This window comes from Agelaius phoeniceus, chromosome 20 (genome assembly GCF_051311805.1).
Source record: "Agelaius phoeniceus isolate bAgePho1 chromosome 20, bAgePho1.hap1, whole genome shotgun sequence".
Classification (NCBI taxonomy): domain Eukaryota; kingdom Metazoa; phylum Chordata; class Aves; order Passeriformes; family Icteridae; genus Agelaius; species Agelaius phoeniceus.
In genome coordinates this window covers 4,778,913-4,805,129 of record NC_135284.1, presented here as the reverse complement: position 1 = coordinate 4,805,129, position 26,217 = coordinate 4,778,913, and the positions used below count along the sequence as shown (strand labels likewise).

General features: G+C 55.8%; 1 protein-coding gene across 1 annotated transcript in view; it reads right to left on the bottom strand.

The window, feature by feature from the left end:
- RTN4RL1 (reticulon 4 receptor like 1) overlaps window positions 1-26,140 on the bottom strand; it is a 29,663-nt gene extending 3,523 nt beyond the window's left edge. Inside the window, exon 1 of the mRNA XM_077188819.1 lies at window positions 25,731-26,140. Coding sequence (XP_077044934.1) covers window positions 25,731-25,743 — 13 coding nt within the window. The 5' untranslated portion in view covers window positions 25,744-26,140. The remainder of the gene's footprint in view (window positions 1-25,730) is intronic.
- Between the last annotated feature and the right edge of the window lie 77 nt (window positions 26,141-26,217).

Genomic DNA, 26,217 nt, shown 5'->3' with positions numbered 1-26,217 from the left:
TGAGAGCAAACAGGGGGAATTCAAACCCTCGCAGGTGTCCCCACTCCTCTTGAAATGCATCTGTTAAATCGCCTGCACATATCGGAGAGGAAAAGCTGCAGAGATTCAGCAATTCTCAGCAAACCACCTAAAATTACACGTGTGCAGTGCATCCCACTCCCCCCAAATGCACAGACCCATCCCCACCGTCTCCTTTCACTACAGTTGTTAGACACCACCATCCACCCCGAAACCCGAGTGATTTACAGGGAAATATGTTGTCAGCAGTTGGTGGAAAAGGCTGAGCCGAAAACTCCGTTTGGAAGTGGGATGCTCAGACATATTTTTAAATGGATGTCCTGTGGCAAAGCATATTGCATCCTCTAATGCTACAGAATGTGCCTGTGACTGGGGCTTTCTCGCAGCAGAGAAGCAGAGAACGAGGCAGAACCGTCCCCTCCCTCTGCTCAGCTCCTCAGAGCTCAGGTTTTGCCGCCCCGCTCCCGTCTCGCTCCCACTCCTCGCACCAGGCTTGCTTTCAGGCTATTCCTTCTGCGCCGAGTGGCTTTTCAGACTCATTGCACCAGACTTGTCATTTCTCATTCAGATTTTCCTCCTAGATTTGGCTTTTTCCTCTTACACGCAAAATTTGCTCATGTCTAATGAATTCTGCCTCTGGACTTTGCAGGGAAAAGGAGTAACAGCGGAGCAGCGCACAGCTGCCAGTGCCATCCTGCCCACGAGTCCTACCCAGCTTGTACTAATCTGAAAAACGAGAGTGGAAGTGGAGTTCATCTCTAATTACTTCACGTCGTTATCACCAGCTAGTCCAAGAGCCGGGACCCCTTGGGCTTTTACAGTCCCTCTTTTCAGTGCCTACAGCCTAATACGAGTTGGAGGCACAAAAACCTCACTGTTTTCTTATTAATTGTGTTTGAAATATAACTGCGTGGTTGCTGTTGCCTTTTCCCTGGTATGGAGATCTATTGCCGTTAACAGCAGGTGACCTGTCCGTCTAAACCCATCCTTTCAAGGCAAAGTTGCCACATATTTTAGATAAACTGGGTTATTCAGACTCTCCATAAATCACCAGTAAGAGCCAGTCATCGCTGACTGGGCGGTTAATAGGGAAAAAAATAGCATCGCTGCCCAAAGCATGGGATGGAGCCTTGCCTGGGAATGGGAATGAGGGGGATGACTTCCAGGCACTGCCCTTCAGAAACGAAGCACGGGCTACCAGGAGGGATGTCTCATCCCTGCGCCACTGCCAAAAAGGGCTGGTGAGTCGGGAACGCTGAATTCGCGACAACTCCTACGGCTGTGTAGGAAAAGGAACATTCTCCAAGTCACTGCCGTAGCATTTTGGCTTTGCTGTCGTGCCTCTGCACGATGAGAGAGGGGCTGCGCTGGTGGGAGCGTCGTGCTGACTACCCAGAGCTCCCTGCCAAAACGGGAGCCCTGGCTGCCGCTCACAGCCTGGGAAACAGCGGTGTCCTGAGGATATTGTGATTATCCTCCGATGGGAGAGATAAAGCAGTGTTTGCAGATATGTTCTGCTGGGCTTTTCAACTCGAGGATGTGCTCCACCAAGGTGGGACGGCTCCGCGTCCCCCGTCGTACCTCGGTGACACCGGAGCACGGTGCCTTCCGTAGGTCTGATGTTTATTAGTAAAACCCTGCCAGGCACAAGTGCTGTGACGATCTCCCACATGCAGAGTCTGTTATTGCAAATACCAAATCACAAGGGTCTGAATCAATAAACCATCTCCCAGCTACACGCAGCATGTTGGAAGATTACATATTGCTTCCAAACAACAGTTTTATGCGCTCTTCCGTGACACAACAGTTGCCAGGCTAACGGGATTACTGACGGGAGGTGGAGCTGGGCAGGGATCTGGGAGCATACAGGATTTCACGTGTAGGGATGGTGATGACAGGAGGCTGTTAGCAATGCATGGTGATGGACCAAGGCAGCCCAGGCCTCCCTGGAGCATGGCCAAGGTAGAGGTTCCTGCAGAAAGGGAACGCAGTGTTTAACAGCTCGCTGCCTGCGGGGATAACTCCGGAGGTAAAGGTCAGAGGGAACTGAGTTCATCTCTTTAATTAACAGGCAGCTCTGAGTTAATGGCTGGAGCTCCTGTGGAGAGAGAGAGATGGGATTCCTGCAGCCAGGGATGGTGGTGAGGATAGGCTGGGGTTGTTACTGGTTCTCAGCTTCCCAAGAATGGGATGGTGGGAAGAAAAGACAGGGATGTCTTTCTCCCTACTGCAACTTGGGAGTGAGGAGAACGGGGAAACAGAAGGATGGATACTTAGGAAAAAAGGGTGAACGGGATTTGGATAGAGAGTAGGTTTACATTAGGTATAATGAAGGAATTTTCCTTGCCAGGGTGGTGAGGCCCTGGCACAGGCTGCCCAGAAAAACTATGGTTGCCCCATCCCTGGAGGTGTCCAAGGCCAGGCTGGTTGGGGCCTGGAGCAACTTGGTCCTAGTGAAAGGTGTCCCTGCCCTAGACGTTCTTCGAGGTCTCTTCCAAACCAAAGCAATCTGGATTCCATGAAGGTCTGGACTCCCCAGTGGATGCACACAAGGCCTGTGGTCTCATCAAGGAGGCCTTCCTTCCAAGCCTGTAAAACCTGCTGACTGCTTAGTGCTGTGAGAAGCTGCTCCTGGCATGCTCTGGGACTGGTCCCAGTTTAGATCTGGGAATGAGATCCCCAAAAAGCAAAGAGGTTATGGAGCCATGAAGCTCCTGAGGCTGGCAACACCAGCTCTGGGCTATCCAGCAGCCAAATCCCACTGAGGCATGACAGCCAGGAGCACTTGGGTCTCACTGGGCTTCCCAGACTGGAAAACACCATGGGAGCCCCCTGAGAGGCCCCCAGCCCAGCTCTCCTGACAGTTTGACCCTGTCTAACTTGTTATTCCTGACTCAGCCCTTTCAACTTCACCTTGTAAAGGTTGTGAGGCACATGGAGGGTCGCCAACCCATGTCAGAGCTCACCAGGGAGGGAGAGCTTCAAAAGCAGCACAGAAAAATCCTCCAGAAACCTGCTGGTGAAGTGAGTAAAACCAAATCCCTGCTGACATGGATAAAACCAGCAAAGGGGTGTTTATCTCCTGCCTTTCTCCCACTGACGTGCTGTGTCACCCCGGCCTCTGCTCGCCGAGTCCTTCTGCTGCCTCCTGCTTCTGACTGAGGTTTCAGTGATTGGAATGAATTCGTCTGACTGTCCAAACCATTTCCCATGTAACATCCCTCTAATTGGGCATTAATTAGGCATCAGTTAATGAATGCTTGAAATAATTTATCTTTGGATGCGTCCAGTTTGCAGTCTTACTTTTAACAGCATTAGACTCATTATTAGATTAACATCTTTATAAATGTTCTCCATTACCTGCTTGTTTCCATTGTCTTAGCCTTATTACTGAGAGTGAAAATCACTCCTCCCACATGCATTATTGATGAGTAAGGACTTTCTATATGTAGCACGGGATTAATTGTTATACAGTGTAATGCATTTAGCGTGAAGCCTCAATTTGTGCAGAAGCTGAAGGCAGCCAGAAGAATGCAGACACCCGGAGCCAGCATGATCAGCCAGACACTGCACATCTCTCTCCAGCCCAGACCAGGTTCCTCCCAGGCCGGTGCCAGCACAGGAAGAAATTTGAAAAAAAAAAAACCCAACAAAAAACCCTGGTTTGATACCCAGGATCAAAGACAGATGGTTTGAAGGGTTGCAGCACTTCTCTGCCACCACGGCAGGGACTCTTGACTCTGCAGTGCCACTTGCTCCAGAGAGCCAGGTGTACCTGCCCCAGCAGTTTTCTTGCTTTTTAAGGTTTAGAACACTTTACTGTACCTCTGAGCCAGGCAGGGACTCAGTTTCTTTAGAACATGATGCCACTTACTTTCATTAGGAGCCTCAGACTCGAGGCCAAGACATCACTTAGGACAAGGATGGGTTTGTCCCTGGGGGGGATACACCTGCAGGACAACCCCAAAAGGCAGCCCTGCCACAAACCCCAGCACCCCCTCTTCTCTCTGATATTTTCACCTCTCCACCCGGACAAGCTTATGTGGGTCAGAGCCTGTCTAATTCTCCAGCAGGAGAATCCGCTCTCGAGGATGGAGCAGGTTGCTTCTCTTCCAAATCTCTCCTAAACCCACCATCTGCTTTGGGAGACCCATCTTAGCTCATGTCTACATGCAACTTGACTGCCTGCTTACTGTGTCCATTACCAGGGCTGCTCAAGCTGTTAGATTTATAAGCTCTTTAGAGCAAAGCCCTCGTCTTCTGGTTGCTGATTTATGTATCTTTGCTGCCATAAAACACTATGTATAGCTACTACATAATATAAATAATAATACTTAACCAGAGTGCGCTACAAGTGGGGACAAAGCATCTGCTCACAGGCGGGATTATCAAAAAGGGAGAAGCTTCCTCATCACTCACCCTCTTTTGAGGCCAAACTCACACCTGCTCTAACACCAGCACCTCACTGAGCTCTACACAGAGATTTTCCTCTCCTGTTCCCACCCTGGATCTATCAAAGGATTTTTCAAAATCCACCCCTAACAAGCTGGTGCACAAAGACATGACTGCAGCCCCTGGGGGGAAAGTACACTTTGAAACTTGGGAACGACCTCAGAATTGGATGTTCACATGGAGAGAAACTGTTGTTTAGGGAGAAAAAGCAGCCTCAAACACTCACAATTTCATCAGCTAAGTGAAGGACGATGAAAGGCAAGGACAGAGTAGCAAAAGCAACTGGGCACGAGCCAAGAGCCAAACTCAGGATCTGGGATGGTTCGACAAAGCAGTGTCAGACCCTGCTTAGCAGCTGCAGGGTTTATTTCCTCTTATTCTTTTTTTTTTTTTTTTGCAACACAGAGGATAAAATAAACATGCCCATGCTGACTGTCACAAAGCCTAAATTCCCCAGAGAGCAGCAGCTCCCTTTCAGTCCTGCAGCAGGAGCATCCTCCCTGGGATTGCTCCCAAAAACATCAGCTGCAGCTCCCAGCATCGGGACACGAGGCTTTGCTTTCTGCACGAGCTGCTTTTCAGCCAGAGAGTGGCAGCCACCCATCCACCTTCATCATTTTATTATTTTATTTTTTTTTTTGCGACCGGTGTCATAAATAACTGACAGATCCCAGCTGTTTGGAGTTATGGTTTCTGATGGAGTGACAGCTGCTCCCAATCCCCCAGTCATCACCCCGGCAGTTCTGGAACATTTCAGCAACATAAAAATCATTGGAGATAATTTCGGTTTTGCATAATTTGGTTAGGCAAGCTGTGATTTAATGGCAATTATGACCTCCGAGGCAGAAGATGAGCTCGGAGGCTACTGGCTTCACACGACTTTAGCTCGGGGTGCAGCATCAGGGATGTTCCAGGGAGATGGCACTACAAGGGAAAAAAAACCTTCTCCAGCAGCTGGAAATTGCCTTCCTTGGCTGGCAAGTGGAAACACTGTTCCCACAGGAAGAAGCATACAAGGAAATTTGGAAGGAATAGTGCTAAGGAAAGCTTTGGGAAGAGACTGGTGCCAAAAGACGCATCAGGAGGTACCTTTTAAAGAAAAGCCAGGAAAAGGCTGTAGACTGGGGAGTGCCTTTGCAAACCCTTCTGTGTCACCAGTATCTTGTGTGTTAACTGGTACAAACATCTTCTTGTCACTCTGAGAGCAAATCCTCCTCCTGTGACTGAGATGGGAGAGCTGGAACCGGGAATGGGCCGTGGCCTTTGCCGGCAGCTGCCTGCTCTGGGCACTGCCCTTTGCTCTGCCCCCTCACAGGGTTTCTCCTGCTCTGGGATGTGTTGCCTCCTCTCCCTGGGTGCTCCTCACCCGTCCCTGAGCCCCTCGGTTTGCATTTCTCCAGCTGTGAGTGAAAGGAGCAAACCCTTGGGCAGCCAAGCTGTGCTGGGAGGTGGAGAACCATACTCAGGAGCTCTGGGGACATCATGGTGTTTCTGGATGGGGGCAAAACGTGGCTTAACATCAGGAACAACTTTTGTTTGGAGCTGAGAAGGTCCAATTTCCCCACTCCATCATGGCTGTCAACCAGATTTGCTGTGAGCTCAAGCTCAGGGTGGAGACCCAGAGCCAGCAGCACCCCAAAATCCAGTCCTTTAGGGTGTTGCAACTTCAATTTACATTTGCTGACCTGGTAACTGGAGCTGCTCACCTTCCCCCACCAAAGTCAAGGCCAAGGTCACCTGGAAGTTTCTGGATGGTGGTCATTAACTCCTATTGCAGTTTGAAACCAGACCATAAATTTCATAGTGTAATAATGTAAAAATCAATAACTCTGTTTGAAACAATAGCTTTGTCTTCCATTTCAGCCAGCTCTGATATCTCCCCACAGACCACGTCCCTCTGAATCACACAAACAAAGAGAGAGGAGCCATGGGTGGTGGGGCTGCTGCTCCCCTGCCAGGTGCCCAGTCCCTCCATAGTTACAGATTCAATTAGTTCATTTATTCCTCTCTTGCAGTTAAACTCGAGGATGATTGAACAGGAAAAAATAAGGAGCCTTTTACGCTCAGTCTCTCTGACATCCCGTCCAACACGGCGTCCCTGAGGCTTTCCATGTGAGAGCTGCCCAAACCCCTGCTCTCTATTGCCATGGGCAGCAGGGCCAAAAACCCAAAATACTTCTGGAAAGATGCAGAACCAACTCACACACACCAAAAATAATGGAAGTCCGCTCTTTCCCAGCCCTGGCTTTCCGGGCGAGGGAGGTCTGGCTTCCTCTGCTTGCTTATATTCTGTTGTTTGCTGTAGCACTGGCTCAAAATATACATCGAGAAGCAGGATTGTCTTTCACATGTTGGTGGATGTGTGATCCTCAAAAACAAATTAGCACCGATTCACTTCTATATAGAGTGCAGCCGTCAGGGAATCACTCCTGAATTCACAGTGAAGGAAAGTAATAATGCTTCCAGCGTGCTAATCCTCTCCAAGAGCAGCCCCTGAACTCTCTCCTGGTGCTGGAGGCACCATTGGAAATTACAATTGTACTGAAAAAATAATAAATAAATGCAGAAATTGGCAGGGTTTGTGCTAGTCCAGAGGATTTGTACCCTAATGTGGAACTCCCTGTTTAATTAGCACTCCTCTCTGTCTGCATCTCCTCCTCCTGCTCTCAAGCTAAAGGAAAAGGGGGAAAAAAGGAGGTCAATGGTGGAAGTGGCTGTGGGATTGAAACTTGGCTATTATAACTTGTTTAATTTAAATGCTTCTTTCAGGACTAACACAGGCAGAAGCAGAGGGAGTGTAGAATGTGTTTTCCCAGCATAATCTGCTCTGCTTAACCCCAGTTCTGAGCACACCTTCCGTGGCAGGGATGCCCTTGGTGGGACACTGCAGTGGGCTGCTGCTGGTCCTGTGGCTGCAGGCACAGGGAACAGCCCCAGTAGCTCAGCTTTGGCAGAAGAGTGTTTAAATCAGAGGCTGGGCTGCTGCTTGCAGCAGCTGGAGACACATCTTTGGGATGGGGTCATTGGGATGGGATGGGATAGAATATTTCTGTTGGAAGGGTCCCACAATGGTCGTCTGTTCCATCTGCCAGAAAGCTAAAGCTTGTTATTAAGGGCACTGTCCAAATGCCTCTGGAGCACTGACAGGCTTTGGGCATCAGCCACCTCTCCAGGAAACCTGTCCCAGGGTCTGACCGCCCTCTCAGTGAAGAAAAGCTTCCTAATTCCAGTCTAACCCTCCCTTGGTGCAAGCATTCTCCCATGTCCTGTCCCTGGACATCAGAGGAGACAGACCATCCTCTTTTCCTGGGTCTGCTGCAGGGTTTATTGTGCCTCTGTGTCTCACCCCACTGTGCATCTCCAAAGCCACTGGGACCTTTTAGGAGCGCAGGAATGCTGGAGGGAAAGGCACAACTCTCTGTGCATGGAGGAGTCAAATCCTTGGGTCCTGCTGTGGCTGGAGGTGCCAGTGCACACCAGGACGCTCCTGCTTCTCCAGGAGAGAACAGCATGGACCAGGGAACACCCTGAGCAGGATTCCAGGCATGGATAAGGATTCCACCAGCCACTGGCACTGCTCTCCTGACCCCCAGCAGGCACCAGGCACAGGACAGGGCTCTGGCAGGACTTGCCAGCAGCCTGCAGAGAAGCTGGGATAGAATTTGGCAAAGGACAGGGAGATCTCGAGGTCCTTGAGAAGGGACTAATAATTCCAATTGCCCCCGAGGAAAGAAATACAGGAGGATGACTTGAGCTTAGTGGATTGTCTGAGGCGTCTCAGGGGATCATCAGATACTTCCACTCCCTTTTTGTCCTGAGGTGACAAGTTTTCCTTCCCATTCACAGAAATGCAAAGCAGTTCATTCACAGCGGTAATAAGAACGATGTCCTTTGTAATAAACAGCCGGGGAGTGAACCCTTCGAGGTGCTTGACAGCAAAACAATTGCAGATGAAATGACAAAACCCACCCCAGCTGAGCACCAGCCAGATCGGTATCAAACGCTGAACAAGCTCATGTGTAGAGAAAGCAGATTCACCAGCCCCTTTCCCTGCCAGCAGCTGGCCAGGAGCTACGGAGGGTTTCTTTAGGATCAGAAATACAGCCAAAGCTGAGCAAATATGAGATGGAAGAGCAAAGTGACAGCTGCCTGGGCTCTCAGTGCACGCTTGGCTGCCCCATCCAGCACACATCCACAGGAGATGGAAAAACTGGAGGCTCTGGAAAAGCAGGGATGTGCTGGATCGATCTTTACCTGGCTGGAGCTGGGAGTGGACAGCAACCCAACACAGGGAGGTAAAGATGGTTTCGTGCAGGCATGGCTAATAGGGAGGGCATTAGTCCTATAAACTTGTGATCCTGCTGAGGTCCCGACCCCAGCAGTGTCCTGTGCCACCGAGATCCACAGGCCAATTCTGTACCGTGCCACATGGGCTCTCTTTCATCATCCCTTTTCAGCCTTTCTGCATTTGAGATTTACTGGATGTCCTTGTGTTTGGTGGAGAAGAGGGCAAATTGGAGCCTGTCGTGTACCTTCTTCCTCATTCAGCAGCACATCATTCTGCCTGCAGCAGGGGGGAAGGAGACGGACGGGCAGGCATCAAAGCCGCCGGCTCTGTCACATTTTCTTCCCCCCCAACCAAAAAAGAAGTGTTGGCGTCATTTGGAGCCCAGCCCACAGCCTCAGGTCTCTCTCCCACACCCAAAAAGGGCAGCAGCACCTTCCCCTGTGCCCTTGGTCTCCTCTCAGGGCGATGCCACAAGCCCTCCAAGTGAACATCCCTGCGGGTCAGCAGCTGAGAGAGCACTGCAGATTCCAGCAAAACCCCATCCCCACTGGAGCCAGCATGCTGGGTCATGAGCACGGCTGCCTTTCAGAGACCTCTCCTGTGCTTTGCACTGAACTTTTTACCAGCTCATGAAAAAGGCAGTGATAAAAGCAGAGCAGTGTGAAGAGCTGAGCTGTGCCTCTCCTCTGGCCAGCATCCGGGGCCGTTCGGAGGCTTAATGAGCCGGCAGGAAATGCCATGTGCCCAGCTGGATATTGGGCATTGTCACTCTCCCACACAGCTCTTGGGGTGTGTGGGGATGTGGGGGACCAGAGGGCTGATCAGCAAGGCTTGGCCAGCCCCTGGAATGGGAATGTTTGGAGCAGTTGGGTGCTGGGAATTAACGCGCAAGCGATGAACGTGGTCAGGACACGGCGCTCTGCTAATATCCTGCTTTGTCTAGCTCCAGTGCCGGTATTCCATCCCAAAATATCCCCCTGAACATCCCTCTGGGAGTGGACTTTGTGGAGATGCTGCACATCCCCCAGCACCACGCAAATGCCTGCATTAAAAGCTTAATAAAAATAGCTTGATAACGGGATGTGTTCCCATCAGCGGCAGCTCTCGAGCCCGCCGCCGATCCTGTGCCTCCAACACAGCAAGGCCAAGTAATTATGGGATGGGGCTGCAAGGTCCTGACAGTCTAATTTCTATTAATTACAGCCTGTGTAGGATCCTGTCAGTGTGGAAAGGGGAGATGGGGAGATGGGAAATCATTGCAGGGCCGGGAAGATGATGAAGGTTGGTGGTGCTGAAACATCTGGGCTGGCCACAGATGTTTGGGTTTTTATGGTGAGAAGCAACAGGTTGGGCTGGATGGAGTGATGGGGATGTTCTACCCTCCTCCTCCTCCTCCTCGTGTTGTGTGGCTCAAATGCACGTTTTGCAAAGTTAAAACAAATTGCAAAGAGCGGAAATCGGCAGTTTTAAGGGAAAAGAAAAGAAAACAAAGATAAGATCTTGGCAGAAGGATAAAGGAAGGCAACTGAAATGCTCATTAAAAGTGAGGGGCCCCACTTCCCTGTCCAAGTGGCCACATCTCTGGAGGTTCCCAGATCCTTTGAAATGCCTTGTCAGACAAAGTCTTTCATCCTACCTGATTCTGGCTAAATTCATGGACACTGAAATTTTCACTGGAAGTGTGAAAGACAGAACAACTCCATTCTGACTTTTCACTTCCCATCTGATCGCTGTTGATACAATTTATTCCTATGACAGCATCTGCTGCTTTCATGGGTTTTTTTATCCTGAAGTACAACTCGTCTTTGTTAGTCCCATTTTCAGGCCTTTCATCATTTGAGTCACAACATAAAAGGCATTTAAACACTCCTGCTTGGAAACCAGGCTGGGAGAGGGTGGGAGCAAGGAGATGCCATGTCACCCCAGCCCCAGCCCTCCTCTGGCATGGGATGGGCTGCCCTGTGGGTCTGCCACAACCCTTTTGTGCTCCCACAAGGATGGCAGTGATGGGGATGCAGTGGTTCCATTTTGGAGTGATGCTGTGAAATCCAGATGTGCAGAGCTCTGTAGACCACATCTCTGTTGGAGCAGCATCTCTCTCACCTATCACTGACCCAGAGAGTGTTTCCAGGGGTTCTGTGCCCTCCTCATCAGCCAAACCTCTCATTAGACAGCGAATTGCCTTTGCTCTGCAGCTCCAGACCAGGCTGTGGTGCTCAGCTCTCCATGTGTCCCTGCACTGGGGGGACTCTGCCACCCCCCACTGCCACTGAACTCACCAGGGACCCTTGTCCCCACCAGTGCCAGCAGATCCTGGCATCTGCCGAGCTGCTGGAGGCACTGGGGAGTTCAGAGCTACCCACAGAAAATTGGAGTCTAATAATAGCTCGTGGTGTTGCACCAGCAGAGAGCTGGAACAGCCACGTCTGGCAGGGAGAGGCCACTGCTGGCTCCTGTGTGCTCAGCTGGAAGAACAGCAACGCCTTTCCTGGGCTGCTCCTCCCTGCAGCCCCCCCTGTGGCTCACAGACCACTCTCTACACCCCAAGGATTCCCTGCCCCAGCAGCGCGGCTCACAGCACCCTCAAACCCCCCTGTGCACCCTCTGACAGGGTTTGGACCATGTGGAAAAGTCACTGGGGGCTCAGGATGGGCAGGACTCAGCCACCACAACCCCTGCGTGAGCATCTCTGGGATGTGGTGGCCTCTCCCCCTCCTGCTTTAATTCCCCTGCTGTATTTTCCACTCCAGCAGGCATTGCTGGCACCTGAGCATCCTCCTGCAACATCCCTCATCCCACCTGGTGTCTCTGATCCTGGATCCCTTCCCTTGTCCCCCAGCTCCCAGGAAAGTGAGCGCAGCTGGAAACTCTGCTGCTGCTTATTGGAATAACCTTTCAGGATTCATTTAGTGCCGCTTGCTTCCACCCCACCTTCCCACCGTCAGCACTTCACTAATTGCAACTTTTAACTCCTTCTGCCCAGGTAGCCAGAGAACAGCAGCTGCTGTAAGGAACGGGGTCCCTCTGCCCCCCATCCCTCCTTCCTCCTCAGATGAAGGGTCAGCCTAGTGAAGCATGAGCACCACGCTCACCCCCAGCCTGCCTGACCCCATTCCTGCTCCCAGCTCACCCCTGCTCCGGGAAAAGACCACAAATCCCAGGCAAAATCCCAGCCACCACCTGGGAGCATCAATCAGTGCACGGCTGGGCAGGGGAGAGGCGAGAGATCCCGAAGGCTATGGGAGCACTGTCTGCCTGAGACTTATTCAATTACGGCTCTCGAGTTCAGCCTGAGCCCGGCGCGGCGGGGACGGGGCTGGCAGGGGAGGGGGGTGGGTGCAGCCCCCTAATTCAATCACAGGGCACAGGCAATGGTGCAGCTGGCGGGGGAGAAGAGCTCTTGCTGTCAACACAGAGAGAACGAGGCTTCCACAGCCTTCCTGGATGGCTCTGCCCGCTGACCCCTCACAGCTGCACTTCCCAATGCACCGGGAATGGCTCTGTGTCATTGTTAAGGGCTGGGGGTCTGGTCCTGTGCTGGTGTGGCATCGGTGCCACCACGCAGGATTGGTCTGATCCAAGGCCACCTGCACTGAAAGGTGGGATGTTGCCAGCTCTGCTGCCACAGAGCTTTCTGTGCAAAGAGAAAATGAGCCAAGAAACTACATTTTCAGGAAACTGAAGGTGTTTTTTACGTAAGTGCAAGAGCAGGGCAGGAGGAAGGTGAGATGCTGTTTCCCAGCTGACACCATGAACCAGCGAGTGTGACTGAAACTTGGGAATGCTTTGCACAGGAGCTCAGGGACTGTGGTGAGGCATTGAAACCTCAGCAGCTGCTCAGGGAGATGAGGACAGAGGGGACACAATCAGGTAGGAAAGAGAGGAGAGAGCTGGGAAGGCAGATGCTTTCCCTGAAAGCATTTCCAAGGTCAACGCTTAAAAGTGGAGCAGAGTGAGGATTTGGCTCAGGCAGGGGAGCGGGACCATGCCAGGATGCTCAGTGGGAGGCAGAGGAACGCCCAGCTCCCAATTCCCCAGCCCAAGGGAGGGCTGAGGGAGGCACCCAGACAAGGTCACGGTCCCAGCAGAGCAGCACGGGCGGCGAGGGAGCTCCAGCTGCGCCGGCTCTGCCTCCTCGGCAGCAAATCCAATCGTGGCCAATAACAGGGTGGAACAAAATCCAGCAATGCAATAAAACCTCCCGGCGCCTTGTTCACCTGCAGCCTGAGCAGCACAGGAGGTGGCGCGGCCTCTGCGGGCAGCCTGGTGTCTGGGGAGCCCAGCAAGGGCAGGGAGGGTTTGGGGTGGCCCTTGGTGAGCTTCCCACGGGTGACAGCTCATCCTGAGGCTCACAGGAGGAGGGGGACGGGTGGATTTCTGAGCAAGGGAGAGCTGCTGATGCCTGAAGAAGCAGGGAGGTGAAATCCAATTGTGCAGCATCCACGGCTGCCATTAACCTGTCTGTGTACTCCCGTGGCCGCCCATCCCTCTCCGCCTGACAGCCAGGGCTGCCCCGGCTGCCCGGGGGTTTGTGTCTGCCTGCTACAGCAGCTCACAGCCCTGCCTCAGGCTTTTCCCCAGTGCTTCCAGCTGCTTCCAAAATGGAGCGCTGGCTAAAGATCCCCTGGTGAGCCGGGGAGAGGCAGAACTGATTCCTGGAGAAGGAGAAATGGTGGCTGCAGGAGGAGCTGCCAGGGCAAACCACAGCTCCCAGGTGAGGCCAGAATGATAATGGCATCAAACTTCCTCGAAGGAGGGTCCTGAGGATGTTCCTTGGGAATACCCCTTGGGCATTCAGCTGGTAGCATCATCTCCATCATCCCAATCTTTAGATCCGAGGATTTTAACGGCAGCTTTTGGAAGCACAGATGGGTTCGTGCCACGGTTGCACGTTCCTGGAGGAGGCAGCCAGGTGGGCATTAGAGGGGTCCATTTTTCCTCCTGGCAGGGGGAAAAGGCAGGATCTGGGCTCGCTTTGCTCAGCCCCACACTCTTCCTGGCCCATGGGGAGGCTGAGAGCAGGCTGGTGGAGAAGGGAAGGGAGAGGAGGGGCGGGGAGCAGGGAGGAGGCGCAGCCAGCCCCACCAACCACCTCGCCTCTCTGCATCCCAGTTCCATTTGCAGATTTATTAAATCGAGAGCCAATTCCGACATAATTTCTTTCAAGCAGCTCCACCTCGCAGGTGTGCGGAATTTATTTGAGATAAAGAAAACCATTACAGAGAGACAGCAATCTTCAAAGACCACCTCGGAGACCTGAGAGAAATAAAAACACTAGCCCGTGCAAATGTGCAATTAAGTTTCAGAATACTCCTGCTCCATGAAAAGCTCCGTCCCTGCAGAGAACAGGCCTTTAAGGCAATTTTCCCAAACCCTATTCAGCATTCACTCAAAAATGCCTTTTTAAAACAACATGTGATTTTTTTTTCCCCTTCCCTGCCTCACTCCTCCTCCTCTCTGCGCTTGCTCCATCACTTCCAGGTGGGACACAGACAGCTCTGGTGGGGATGTGGTTCCTCCCCATTTGGAGGGGGACATGAGGCGCAGGAGGGGTCCCATCCACACAGGCACAGCTCTGTCACAACCTCCAGTCATGTCAGATCCACAAACCAGGGATTTTTAGAGCTACTCCTGTTATTCAAGGAGACCATGACACCAGCATGGCCCCGCCTGGGGACAATTTGCCAACTATTCCCAGTTGAAGGATCTTCATATCCCTTATTCATGGGTCATTCTCTTCTTGGTGATTAATTAAAAATGCATAATTAACCTGTGGAACGCAGCGCTGCCATGAGGTATCGGGGAGGCCAGGAGCTTAGTGGGATTCGGGGGAGGATTATATGTTTAAATGGATAATGAGAACATCTGGTGGTACATTAACAGGGATGAAGGAGAATTAGGGAGAAGAGCTTGGCCAGACGCCGGCTCAGGGTGCAGGAGGGCGACCATGGGGCTGGCTCAAGGAGGGCACTGCTGCTCCAGCCACGAGCCTGGCAGAGACACCAACACAGCCCTGCACCCTTGGGAAGTGTGATTTTGGGAATGAGTGGGTGTGTCTGGGGATGAGGCAGTGACAGAGGTGTCACCACAGGGCTTTGGGTTGGAGGTGGCTGCCTGGGACAGCAGGATGGTCACAGTGCTGCCAACTCCTTGCCACAACACCCAACCCAGTGGCCACCTCCTGTCCGTGGAGACCTGTGGCATGACTGTGACCCCTGGAGATACCCTGACAAATCAGCCACAGTGGCCTCAAAAGCCCAGGAGAGCATCCATCAGCTGCAGCACTTCCTGCAGGTGACACCCCGCCTGCGAGCGCAGCCATCCGTGCTGCTGGTGGCGAGCTCTGGAGTCGTGGCACGCGACCAAGAATCCAAGGAAAAGTGCAGGAGACACGAGAGGAAGCCTCAGCCAACCTGGCCACACAGGGTATGTCAGCCCAAGGGTGTGGAAGAGGCAGTTCCTGGGGGTGTCCAGCTTCTGAACAACACATGGCTCTCAGGACTGAGCCTGGCACACACCTTCTCCCTGTGGCAGCATTCCTCACCCACCCCAGGATCCACACAGAATCACAGACACCACCAACCATCCCCCTTGCACGGTGGGCACAGACCATGTGCTTTGCATCACCTCTTTCCCCCCGCCTCAGAAGTTTTCTTAGAAAAGCCTGGCAGGCACAGCCAGGGACTCCGAGAGCAAACTCCGGGCTGACGACAGGATTACTAAATCCCTGTCAGCAAACAGGGCTCAAGCAGCTGCTCTTTTGCATTGTAAATCTGCTGCTCCACTGTTTGCACCAACTGATGGTTGTACAAGGCCTGGGAACCACAACATCTTGGGGTGAAAAGCACTGAGGTCTCTTCAGCAACATCCCCAAGAACTGGGGGGGATCCTCAGCTCTTCATCCCACTGCATCACCAGGCTCCTGCTTTGCAGCAGCTTGGAGAAGGAGGGGATGCTCAGTGCTCCCAGCAGGACTCTGGATGCTCTCCATGTCCCTTCACCACTTGGTGATGCCACCAACTCAGCAAGACTGGGCAGCCTGAGGGATTTTGGGTGTCGTGGCCCCTCTGGGCTCTCTGCTGGTCCCCTGGGATGAGGTGGCTGCAGCACATCGTGCTCAGCCTGCCGAGCACGGCCGGGGCCTGCCGGGCCGGGGTTAATCTCGTTGTCACACTTTCCCTCCTTCTTGCTGGCTCGGCGTGCTTTGACCCGCTGTGAAATTGTGGCCAACAGCACTGAATATTTTAAGAGCAGCAATGCAGTGATGGCCGCGCACGGTGGAGGAGCAGCAAGGCAGGCCGGGAGCTGGGCTGGGCCCTCACCTCCCCCCCGCCACCACCAACCCATTAGCACAGTTCAGGGAAACCTAAAAAATTCAAAAGACACTGAAATATGCAGCATTTTTTGCTCTCCCTGGAAATGACGCGCTTCGCTTCCCAGATGCTCCCGAGCAGGACGTTGTAAATAAGAGGCTTTGTCACACAGAGGGTGTTGCCAGTGGGGCTGTGGGATGCTGCAGAGCCCAAACTGACACCCCAAAGCCTGTCCTGGGGACAGAGCCATGCTTGGGGCTTGGATAAACCTGCAGTGCCATCAATGCCCATCCTCACTAGCGCAGTGCAGCCATTAAAGGAGATTCCCCTCTCCATCCTCGGCCTCTGCCCTGGCTGCTCCCTGCCCCTTTCCCCCCGGGGCATCCCCTCGGCGCCTCCTCCCCTCGGCCGGGCGGGACGCGGTGCCGCAGGACCTGACGCAAACACCTGTCCTCAGCACTTCTGCTATCTGGGGCACAGCAGAGCAGCAGCGGCGAGGAATTAAAAAAAAAAAAAAAAAAAAAAAAGAAGGTCTATTTGCATAAACCTTCCAAAAAGAGGAGCTGGAGCCTGAGTCTGGAGAGCTGGAATATCAGTCAGGGACCACTGGAGCTGGTAGGAAGTGCAATAAGTATTTGGGAAGCATCACCAGGACCTGGGCACGTTCTGCCACCAGGTCCCTGCATATCCCCAAAGTGCTGCCCCGGGGCTTGACACCCCATCTAGGAGTGACATTGGGACACTTTTGTATTCAGGTCTTAAGAGGGCAGATTAATCGCCATGTGCTGGGTCTGTCATGCACAGGGATATATATTCTTCTCAGAATTTACAAGTAGTTCTGTCTGAGAAATAAACAAGTGGAGATAAAAATGACATTGTCACCGTGCAGGTGTGATGGATGGGCAGGACAAGCCCTGGGAGTGCCAGCAAGGTGCCACTGGCACAGGGAGTGCCAGCACCTGGGACAGCCGGGAGATGCCAAAGGGACTCCAGGACAGGCAGTGGCATGTACTCCACCAACCCCAGCCCGTTGTGTCTCTGTTCCAAAAGCCAGGAAAAGCGGGAACAGCCACCAAGGCCGTCCCCAAGTGAGGGAGATGCCTGGAGAAAGCAATGCTGGTGATGGGTGACCAGGATGCAGCCGTGGGAAGATGCCTGGAGCAAAGCAGTCGGTGACAGAGGGGGCTGCAGCCCCCAGGTCAGCTCCTTGTAAAAGCCTCTTGGGCTCTGTCTCAAGCCCCAGATCCCCCTCTCCAGTGTGTTTCCAAGGTCAGCAATGGGCAAAAGACAGAGCCAGGCTGGCAGCCGCTGGATTCCCCAGGGATGTGAGAGAAGGATTGATGCAGTTTACACCAAGCCACTTTCTCGTTTGGTTTCTCCTTCATCTTCTCTGCTTCCCGAGGCTGCATTGCCTTGGCCTGGCTTGTCAGGGAGTGACAGAGCACATTGCCTGCTGGGGTGACTCCCTGGGGAGGGACAGCCATTGGCTCCCTCACGGTTTAAATCTGAATTCACACTGAAAGCACTGAAAAAGCTCTGCGTGGATTCTCTTCCCAGCCTTGGGCATCCTGAGGAGTCATGACTCGGCTCAGCCTGCCGGGATGGAGATCCCAAAACCATCTGGGGACATCCAGCTGCCCCCAAGGCGGGTGCCTGGCTCCAGGCTGGCACCCAGCAGCTGGTCCAGCAACTGCCTTCAGTCTATTAATAAAGCTGGAGCAGCTGGTAGAGCATCCACCGCCAGTCCTCAGGATTTATCCACACCGCTCTGCCTTATCAGCCATGCTTTTCACAAGCACTTAAATTCAGGAGGAAAAGGAAAAAGTGAAATCAGATAGAAATGCAGGTCTGTTTGCTGTTTTCTCCAATGAAATGGTTCTGGGTAAACAGCAGACGCCTTTGATGAAATCCCAGCAGGCTTAAACAATAAAGCTGGTTACAAACTCAATCTGGCGCAGATATCAGATCTGAAATTGTTTCAAAAAACATGTCAACATTTTCTAATGCTGCTGCAAAACTTCCTCGGCACTTTGCCACAAGCTGCATCTGTGACGCAGGACCCGCGCCGCTGTCCCAGCTCCTGCTCCCAGTGCTGCACTTGCCCTGCCCTGGCACCTCTGCAGCCCTCTGCCTGCTGGGAGGGACACCCTGAGCTGCAGGAGGATGCTCAGCAGCATCACCTGGGATGCAGGAGGTGCACATTCCCAGACCTGTGCTCGGGGCACGCTGGGTGTTGTTTTCCAGCTGTAAATGCAGTTCCCGTCCCCAGGCACAGCCTGGCTGAGGGTTTGCAGTGCTGGAGGTCTGGCAGTGCTGGGTGAGGGGCATCAGGAAGGGTGGGCATCCCTCTCACCACATCCCAAGGATGGAATTCAGCTCTGGGTTCATCCCAGGAGTTAGCAAGGACAACTGAGTTTTCCATGGAAAAACAATTTGCAAAGCCTTGTGGTGGCAGAGGAGAAGAGCCTGGTGCCCCTCCTGGGTTCGGCCTCCTCTGTGCCACCTCTGCGTCCTGCTGGGACACCAGGGCAGGATGAGGCTGCATGGGGAAGCATAGGTCCACCTGAGGGAATGCCTGGCTGGGGGCAAAGCTTGGTCCCTCTCCTGTGGGTGGTGGGCACAGCAGGGACCATCCAGTGCAGGGCAGCTGGGTCAGGGTGACAGGAAATCTGGCAGCTCCACTGGTTTGGAGTGACAGGGACCATCCAAACTCAGAAAACACGCAGAGCTAGAGTGCAATGAGGCAGGTCCTGTGCTGGCATTGCCAGGACCAGCCTGCCAGTTACCTGGCACTGGCACTTCCCAAACTCTGTCAGCACCTGGGGTCTCTGGAGGACAGCAGGGGATGCAGCTGAGGGGGGGAGAGGATGAGGAGGAGGAGGAGGATGAGGAGGAGGGGGAGAGACCTCATCCCACCACAGACACTGGTTAAAAAGCCAGCACCAGCTCTAAAGGAATTTGGGGTCTCCCAAAGGCTCCCACCTCCCTCCATAAGGGATCCGCTCCCCGAGTGTGGGGTAAGACACACTCATCCCATGTGGGATCCAGCCCTACACACACCCCATCCCACACCCCAAGGAAGCCCCAGAGCTGATGCCTGCCACAGCTCATGTCCCGTGTGGCTGTGATGGAGCAGCAGAACCTTCATCCCTCCCACAACTGGGAATGACAAAGGGGACGCAGGAGAGGAAAAACGGGGCGCGAGGAAGAGGATGAGGAGGATGGGCAGCCCTGGGGGGGGTGCAAGGGGCCAAATCTGAGCCTTGGAGCAGCACAGGGGATGTGGCAGAGCTGACCCCTGTGCAGAGGTTGCCTCTGCCATCGATCCCTGTTGCACTCAGGCTCATTAGGGCCGGGGAGCTGCTGCGAGCGACTGCTGGAGGAGACAGACGGGGGGAGCGCTCGCTGTGGCTCCCTGGATCGTATTAAATATTTACTTTGTTTTGTTTTGTTTTTCCCAGCTTATATTGATCAGAGATGGAGTGGGGAGGGGGGTGGGGTGGGGGGAGCAAGGGGGTGCTGTTGGATGCCGGGAGGGAAAAGCAGAGGAAACGACTGAGCTGCGCTGGAAAACGGGGACAGAGCGCGCCAGGGCGTTCCCGAGGGATTCACCTGCTCTCCCAAGGGACACCCAGAGCTGTCACCCTACAGAGATGCTCCCCTCAGAGCCATTCATCCCCTTCAGGGTCGGGATCCCCAGCACACGGCGGGGGGAGCAGTGGGGCAGCTTCCACTCCCCATCCCACACCGGCCCCGTCTCGAGGGATGCGGGATCGGGGGGATGCCCAAGGTAAAACCATCTCATAGCTCGGGGTATCCCCCCAGCCCGGGCCGGGAGGTGCCCCCCGCACCCAGGCTGGGCCCCGGGAGCGGCCGCGCAGTCGGCACTGTTTCTATTTCGAGAGGAGCTCTACTGGAAAAGGAACAAAAGCCGAGGGAAGCTATAAATAGCCTCCTCCTTCACACCAGCGCCTCCTCCGCCCCAGCATCCCGAGGAGGCCGGGGGGGGGGGGTCCCGGAGCCTGGCCCGGGCTCAGCCCCACTGCCAAACCCCCTGCACGTCTTCGAGCCAACATCTCCATCTGAAAACCAGAGGGAATAATAAGCCGGGGAGTATCTGCCGCCGAGGCAGAGCCGGCTCCGAGCAGCGCTGTGCCAAGTTACCCAGCGGCGGCTCTGCCCAGCCACAGCCCCGTTGTGCCCCGGGGGATTTGCCGCTGCCCAGCCGGGCTCTGCACCCAAAAACACCCCGCGGGCACGGATTCCACCACCTGGGGATGCTCCTCTTGTCCCTGGCCCTGTCTGCGGCTGGCAGGGAGCAGGAAGAGCCGAGGAGCTCGGGCAGACCTACTTTCAAGGCTTTAATCCTTTTTTGCTTAAAGAATCTTTTTTTTTTTCCTCTCTCCCCTCTCTTTTTTTTTTTTTTTTCCCCTTTCTTTTCCTTTCCGCGCGGCAAAGATGGGGTCTGATCAGAGGAGAGACGCAGGGAGCTGACAAGCTGCGGCGTACGGAGAGAAAGGAGAAAGAAATACATATTTATTACCCTCAATTATTAAAAAATAGATAGCAGCAGATCTTAGGCCCTGGCAGAGGCACTGCAGAGTCGTTTGTCTGAGGACTATTTTGTTTTTTAAATTCCATTGAAATTATAATACGCCGGGCTTGTTAGCACAAACACCCCGGCACATCCCTGCCGAGGGGGGATCATCCCAGCCCCTCTGCTGGCTCGGGGGTGCCTCCCGCAGGGTGGCTGTATCCAGCACCCGACGGGATGCCGAATTTGCAGGCAGCGGGGAGGGAGGGAGGGAGGCTCAGGGAGGCAGGAGTGGATGCAGCCGTCAGCTTTTGTCCCCCTCTGCCTTCCCCCCGCGGGGATCAGAAGGGATCTGCCCGGTGCTACCAAACGCACACGGGTACCCAGCTGGGTGAAGGTCTCACGGACAAGGTCCTCACCCAGGTCACCTCGGGCCAAAACAAGCCCGGTGACATTCCCCGTGCCCAAGGACGGGCTTTGCGCCCCTCGGGTGGCACCCGCGGGGGTCCCGCGGTCACGGGGATGGGGTTTCCCCGAGCAAACCGATGCAAACGCTGGTGCAAATGCAGCTGGAAAAAAAAAATAGAAAGCGGTTCCCAAGTGCGGCACACGGGGCTGGCGGAGCCGCTGGCACCTCCCCTCCGCTTGCAGGGCTGCTCCGTAAGGAGCCCTGCCGGAGCAGCAGCAGCCAAATTCCCTCCCCGGTAAACAGCGGCTGCATCCTCCCCGGGTGAGGATGGCGATGTCGGGACCTCGGGAGCACGTGGAGCACCTCTGACACCCTCCAGCTCCAGCACCGCTCCCTCCCCACACACCGGATCTGTTGGGATGTGCTGGACCTCCACGGACCTGCTGTGCCATCACCTGCCCAGGGCCAAATCCCCCTGGCCGTGAGAGGAACCAGCTTTTGGCACTGCGAGCCACCAGAGCGGTCACGGCTCTCCCGGCCCTGGCAGGAGCATCGCTAAAAGCTGCTCACCAAAACTGGGCGGGCTCCAAGCTGCCGTGCCGGCTCCGAGCCGCTGTGCCAGCACCACCGGGAAGCAAGCAGCCAGCGGGCACATATGCTGTTCAAAAGGAAAAGGAGCTTTCTACACCAAATGGAGCTTTTTCCGCTTAATAACCCCCAATCCTAATCTGTGCAAAGAAGATTGCTCCCCGCATCTTCCCGTCCTGCATCTGCCGCTCGCCCTGCCCGCACTTAGCACCCCATCAGCACCTGCCCCCAGCAGGAAAAGCAGGAGAAAAACCGGCCCCGGCGAAAGCAGGCGATGCCCAGGAACGGGCTCATCTCCTCTGTCAGCAGCGAGCCCTCACCATTTGTCATCAGTAAAAATAATACTCCTAAAAGTGTCCCCCTTCTGATTGCCGGGCTGTGGGTTTCCATGGTGATGCTGCTCCGCAGGGATGGCACAGGGGGATCGGCGGGATTGGTGCTTCCTCCTTTTGGGAGATGGGACGTGGTGTTGACATCCGGAGCGAGGACAGCACCAGCCCTGCTGCTGGCACAGGATCCTGAGGCTGAGCCAGCTCTTTCCACCTTGGGCTTGAGCAGCCTCACCCAAAATAGCAGGGGAAGAGCAGCCTTGCAGGAGAGGACAGGGATGCTCCTGTATCCCAGTGGTGCTCCTGAGGCCATGCCCTGCACCCTGTGCCAGCACAGGGATGCCCAGCTCCTCCTCACTGACTCCCACCAGGATCCCCCTTGCTCCTGGCCTTATGGCTCTCCCTGCAGCCTCCCACTTGTTGCAGCTGCTCCTAAATCAGATTTCAGCCTCCTTTGGTGGGTTCTGAATGAGGGCAACACCTCACCCATCCCAACCTTCTGGGAACCAAACAACAGGCACCACTGCTGGGGTGTGGGTGCCTGTGCTGCTGCTGCTCCACCAAAGTGCTCTGCAAACATAATCTGCTCTTAATAACCCAAGTCTCTATTGATCGTGGCTGAACCCTGGAATTGCACTTGGCAAACAAAGCCCGAGTTTTTGGGCTGTTTGGGGGAAACTGGAGCAGCTCCCTGGGGTGGGGATGAGTGGCAGTGTCACCCAGGGGTGCCCCAGTGTGGGGCACAGTGGGACAGGGGTGTGGGGCTGAAGTGGCCGTGTCCTGGGTCACCCCTCTGCAAGGGGGGCTTTGCCTCTACCTTCCCACAGGGGCACTGCCAGGAGCAGGGGACACCCCAGTGGGAGGCAGCCCTGGTCACACCTGGCCGCCACCACCACGTCCCTCCAGGCTCCCACACTTCCCTGCCGGGTTTTTGCCTTCAAACAAGATTTTGGCTCTTGCTGTCAAAACCCATCAGCAGTTTCCAGCAGCCCAAGCTCCTGCCTGGCCCCAAGGCAATGACATCCCACTCACGGCCTCATCCTGCACACCATGGAGCCCCCCTGCCCCTGCTGCTGGCCTGTGCCACTGGCTCCAGCACTGCCAGGTGCTTCAGGGAAAGATGGGTGTGAAATCACGCTGGAAAATGCATCTTTTTACATCTCCCCAGCTGGTTCACTGATGTTTTTAGGGCAGTGCTTCGAGGCCACCTGGAGTGTCACCCACAGCTTCCAGCACCCAGATGGGACTGCAGGACACTGGGTGTGGCATTTTAGGCAAAAGGTGGGAATAACATCCAGCCAAGCTTGGCCATGGCTCTGAGACCCTGCCAGGCTCCACCAGTGCAGGTCACTGAGCAGCCACAGCTCCTCCACATCCCGGCTCCAGGTCCAGGCAGGTCTCGTCTGCTGAGCCTTCCTCTCTCCCCCCAGCACCACCACAGGGACAGCCTGGGCCACATCCTGACCCCCCTCCCTTGCTTCACCGGGCACAGAGAGCTTGTGGCTTCCTATCAGCTCTTTATGAAATTAAACTTTTATAAGCAGAAAGGTTTCTGGGCTCTTGGCTCCCCGGCGCAAGAACCGCAGTCCAGCCTGCGCCTGCACCCTGCCCACTGACTGCTGCCCTGGCAGGGAGGGACGGAGGCTGGACACCCCACTGATGGCATGAGCGATGGAAGGGACAGGGATGTGGCTGCCCATGACCTTGGTGTCATCCTTGACCTGGAAATCTCCTCCTCCTGCATCGCCAGTGTTGCACTCCTGCCTGCGGCTGCCCGCGGCCAAGGCTGTGACACCCTCACCCGGGATGGAGCTGCACCCCACGCTGTCACCCCCTGTCACAGCACCAGTGACATCCCACCACACAGAACCCACCCTGAATCCCACCAGCGACTCCACAGATGAAGCTCACGGGGTGCAAGAGGCCCAAAATGCCCTCAGCAATAGCAGCACTCGCCCAGCCATGCTGCCACCATCCTGCTGCACACCGTGTGGCACCGGGTGTGAAGCTGTCCCCTCGGAGCTGCCTCCCTTGGAGGTGTCAACCACAGCACAGCTCCTGCTGCCTCAAGCCCTGCCATGGCCCCAGCCTCAAGCCTGGTCCCTGGCAGTGGGACGTGGAAGGCGGTGGCAGTGCCACCATCAGCCCGCGCTGCCACCCACCTTGCCACCATGCTTGACAAAATCAGCCACCTCAGAGCCCCACAGGGGGGTTTGGCCCCAGCCCAGCGCCCCAGCAGCAGCTGTCCCCTTGTCCCCTTGCTTCACATGTTGGATGTTCCCTCCACACCCTGCTTGGGGCAAATGCTGGGGACAGGGATGCCCTGCCCAGGGACACCTGGCCACGGTGAGGCAGGGAGGGGAGAACCTGTGGCAGGATGGAGGCCTCCTCTAACTGCCTGTTGAATTATTCAGGAACGGTATTAACTTATAAATGAGTGTGTTTGACTGATTTTGTGGTTGATGTACAGATAAATTCTAATGAAAGACAGCTACAAGATTTTAAATTATTAATTAGACTGCCACTTAACAAAGCCTATTTGGCACTCTATTTCCTTGCTTAACAAGACAAAAACTTTAAGAATAGGTTTTGCTTTAGCCCACAGGCTCTTCAATTTGCATTTTGTTTTTCCAGCTCCACAAATGAAAGCTGTAGATCTTGACCTTAACAGGCTACCCCTGGTGGGATCCGGCCGTGTCGGCAGCCTCGCTGCCTGCCTCCACCTCAGGCTCCCCGTTTCCCAGCCTGGATGATGCTTTCCCTGCACCAGGGCTGGGAATCGAGGCTGGAAAGCAGGACAGCTCCAAAGGCTTGGGGTTTGTTCTCAAGTCATCAGCCGGGCTGGGTTAATACACCAAACAAAGCTGAGGCGGGAGCCAGAGAAAAGGAGCATCCGAGTGCGAGGCCACACAGCCGCAAGGTGACATTTCCCCCAGCGGGAAAAAGCCTCTCTGGGGTGGCAGCGGGGGCTCTGCCCTGCCCGGGGGTCTGCACCCCAATGCCAGGGGCTGCAGGCACAGCCTCGGCACCTTCTCCTCTGCCCGAGCCTCGTCGGAGAGTGGGGCATGTGCTGCCGGTGGCGAGGGCTGGGCCTGGGGCTGTGCGGCCGCCCCCTCCCCGGGGCACGGGACAGCACCGGGGCTCCAGCCGGGGTCTCCCCGCACGGCACCGCTGTCCCCAGCATCTCCCGGGACCGGCCCCGGTGCAGCGGGCCCGGGGGTCCTGCCCCCCCCGCCCCACCGTCCCGGACCCCCCGGGAGGGCCGGCAGCTCCCCTGGCCGTGATGTCACAAAGCTCCCCGATGATGTCCCAGGCGGTTGCCATGGAAATCGCGTGATGTCACAGCGGAGCGATTCTCCTCGGGGGGGGCCGAACGGGACGGCTCGCCCCAACTTCCCCGCCGAAGCCCCCGCGCTCCCCGGTGAGCCCCGTTTGCCGTTCCCTCGCCCTGAGGAACGAGCACCGACCCCCCCCCCGCGCCCGCCGCATGCCCGCTGCCTCCGGGACCCGCCGTAGCCCGGTGCCCGCGGGACCCGCCGCGTCCCCGGTCCTGCGGGACCCGCCGCCTGCCCTGCCTCCCTTCGCTCCTCCCGGTCTCCCGGCCTCCCCGCCGCGCTGCGCTCCCGCCGGTGCCGCTCCCCGGGGGGTGCCCGAGCCTCGGTGGCGGCGCCGGTAACGCGGTGGCGGCGGGGGGCGCCCGGCGGCGCGGCCCCAACTTCGGCGGGGAGACAAACTTCGGGGCCGGCCCCGCTGCCCCCGGTGCCCGCGGCACCCGGTGCCCTCCCGGTGCGCTGCTCACCTTGGCGGAGCATCTTGGAGCCGGGGCGGGCGCGGTCTCCCGGCGGCGGCGGCGGCGGCGGCGGCGCTCAGAGCCTCGGGCGCGGCGGCGGCGAGCGGTAGCGGCGGCGGCGGCTGCTGCTGCTGTTGTACCGGGAACGAGGAGCCGGAGCCCGGGCGAGCGGCCCCCGCGGGGGCATGGCGGGCCGAGCCGCAGCGGCACCGGGGAGCGCCGGCCCCGGAGCACCGGGGAGCGCCGGCCGCGCCTCTGCCCGCCGCGCGTCCCGCCGCCGGCTTTTAGGGGGGAGCCGCCCCCTCGGGGCTGGGGCCGCCGCCGCCCCCCACCCCCTCGGGCAGAGCCTATAAAGGGGTGCCCGGTGCCGGTGCCGCGCTGCCTGCAGCGGCGGGCAGGGCTGGGCAGGGCGGGGCGGGGCAGCGACGGGGCGGGCAGGGCTGGGCCGGGCTGGGCTGGGCTGGGCGAGCCCCCCCCGGGCCCCCCCTTCCGCCGC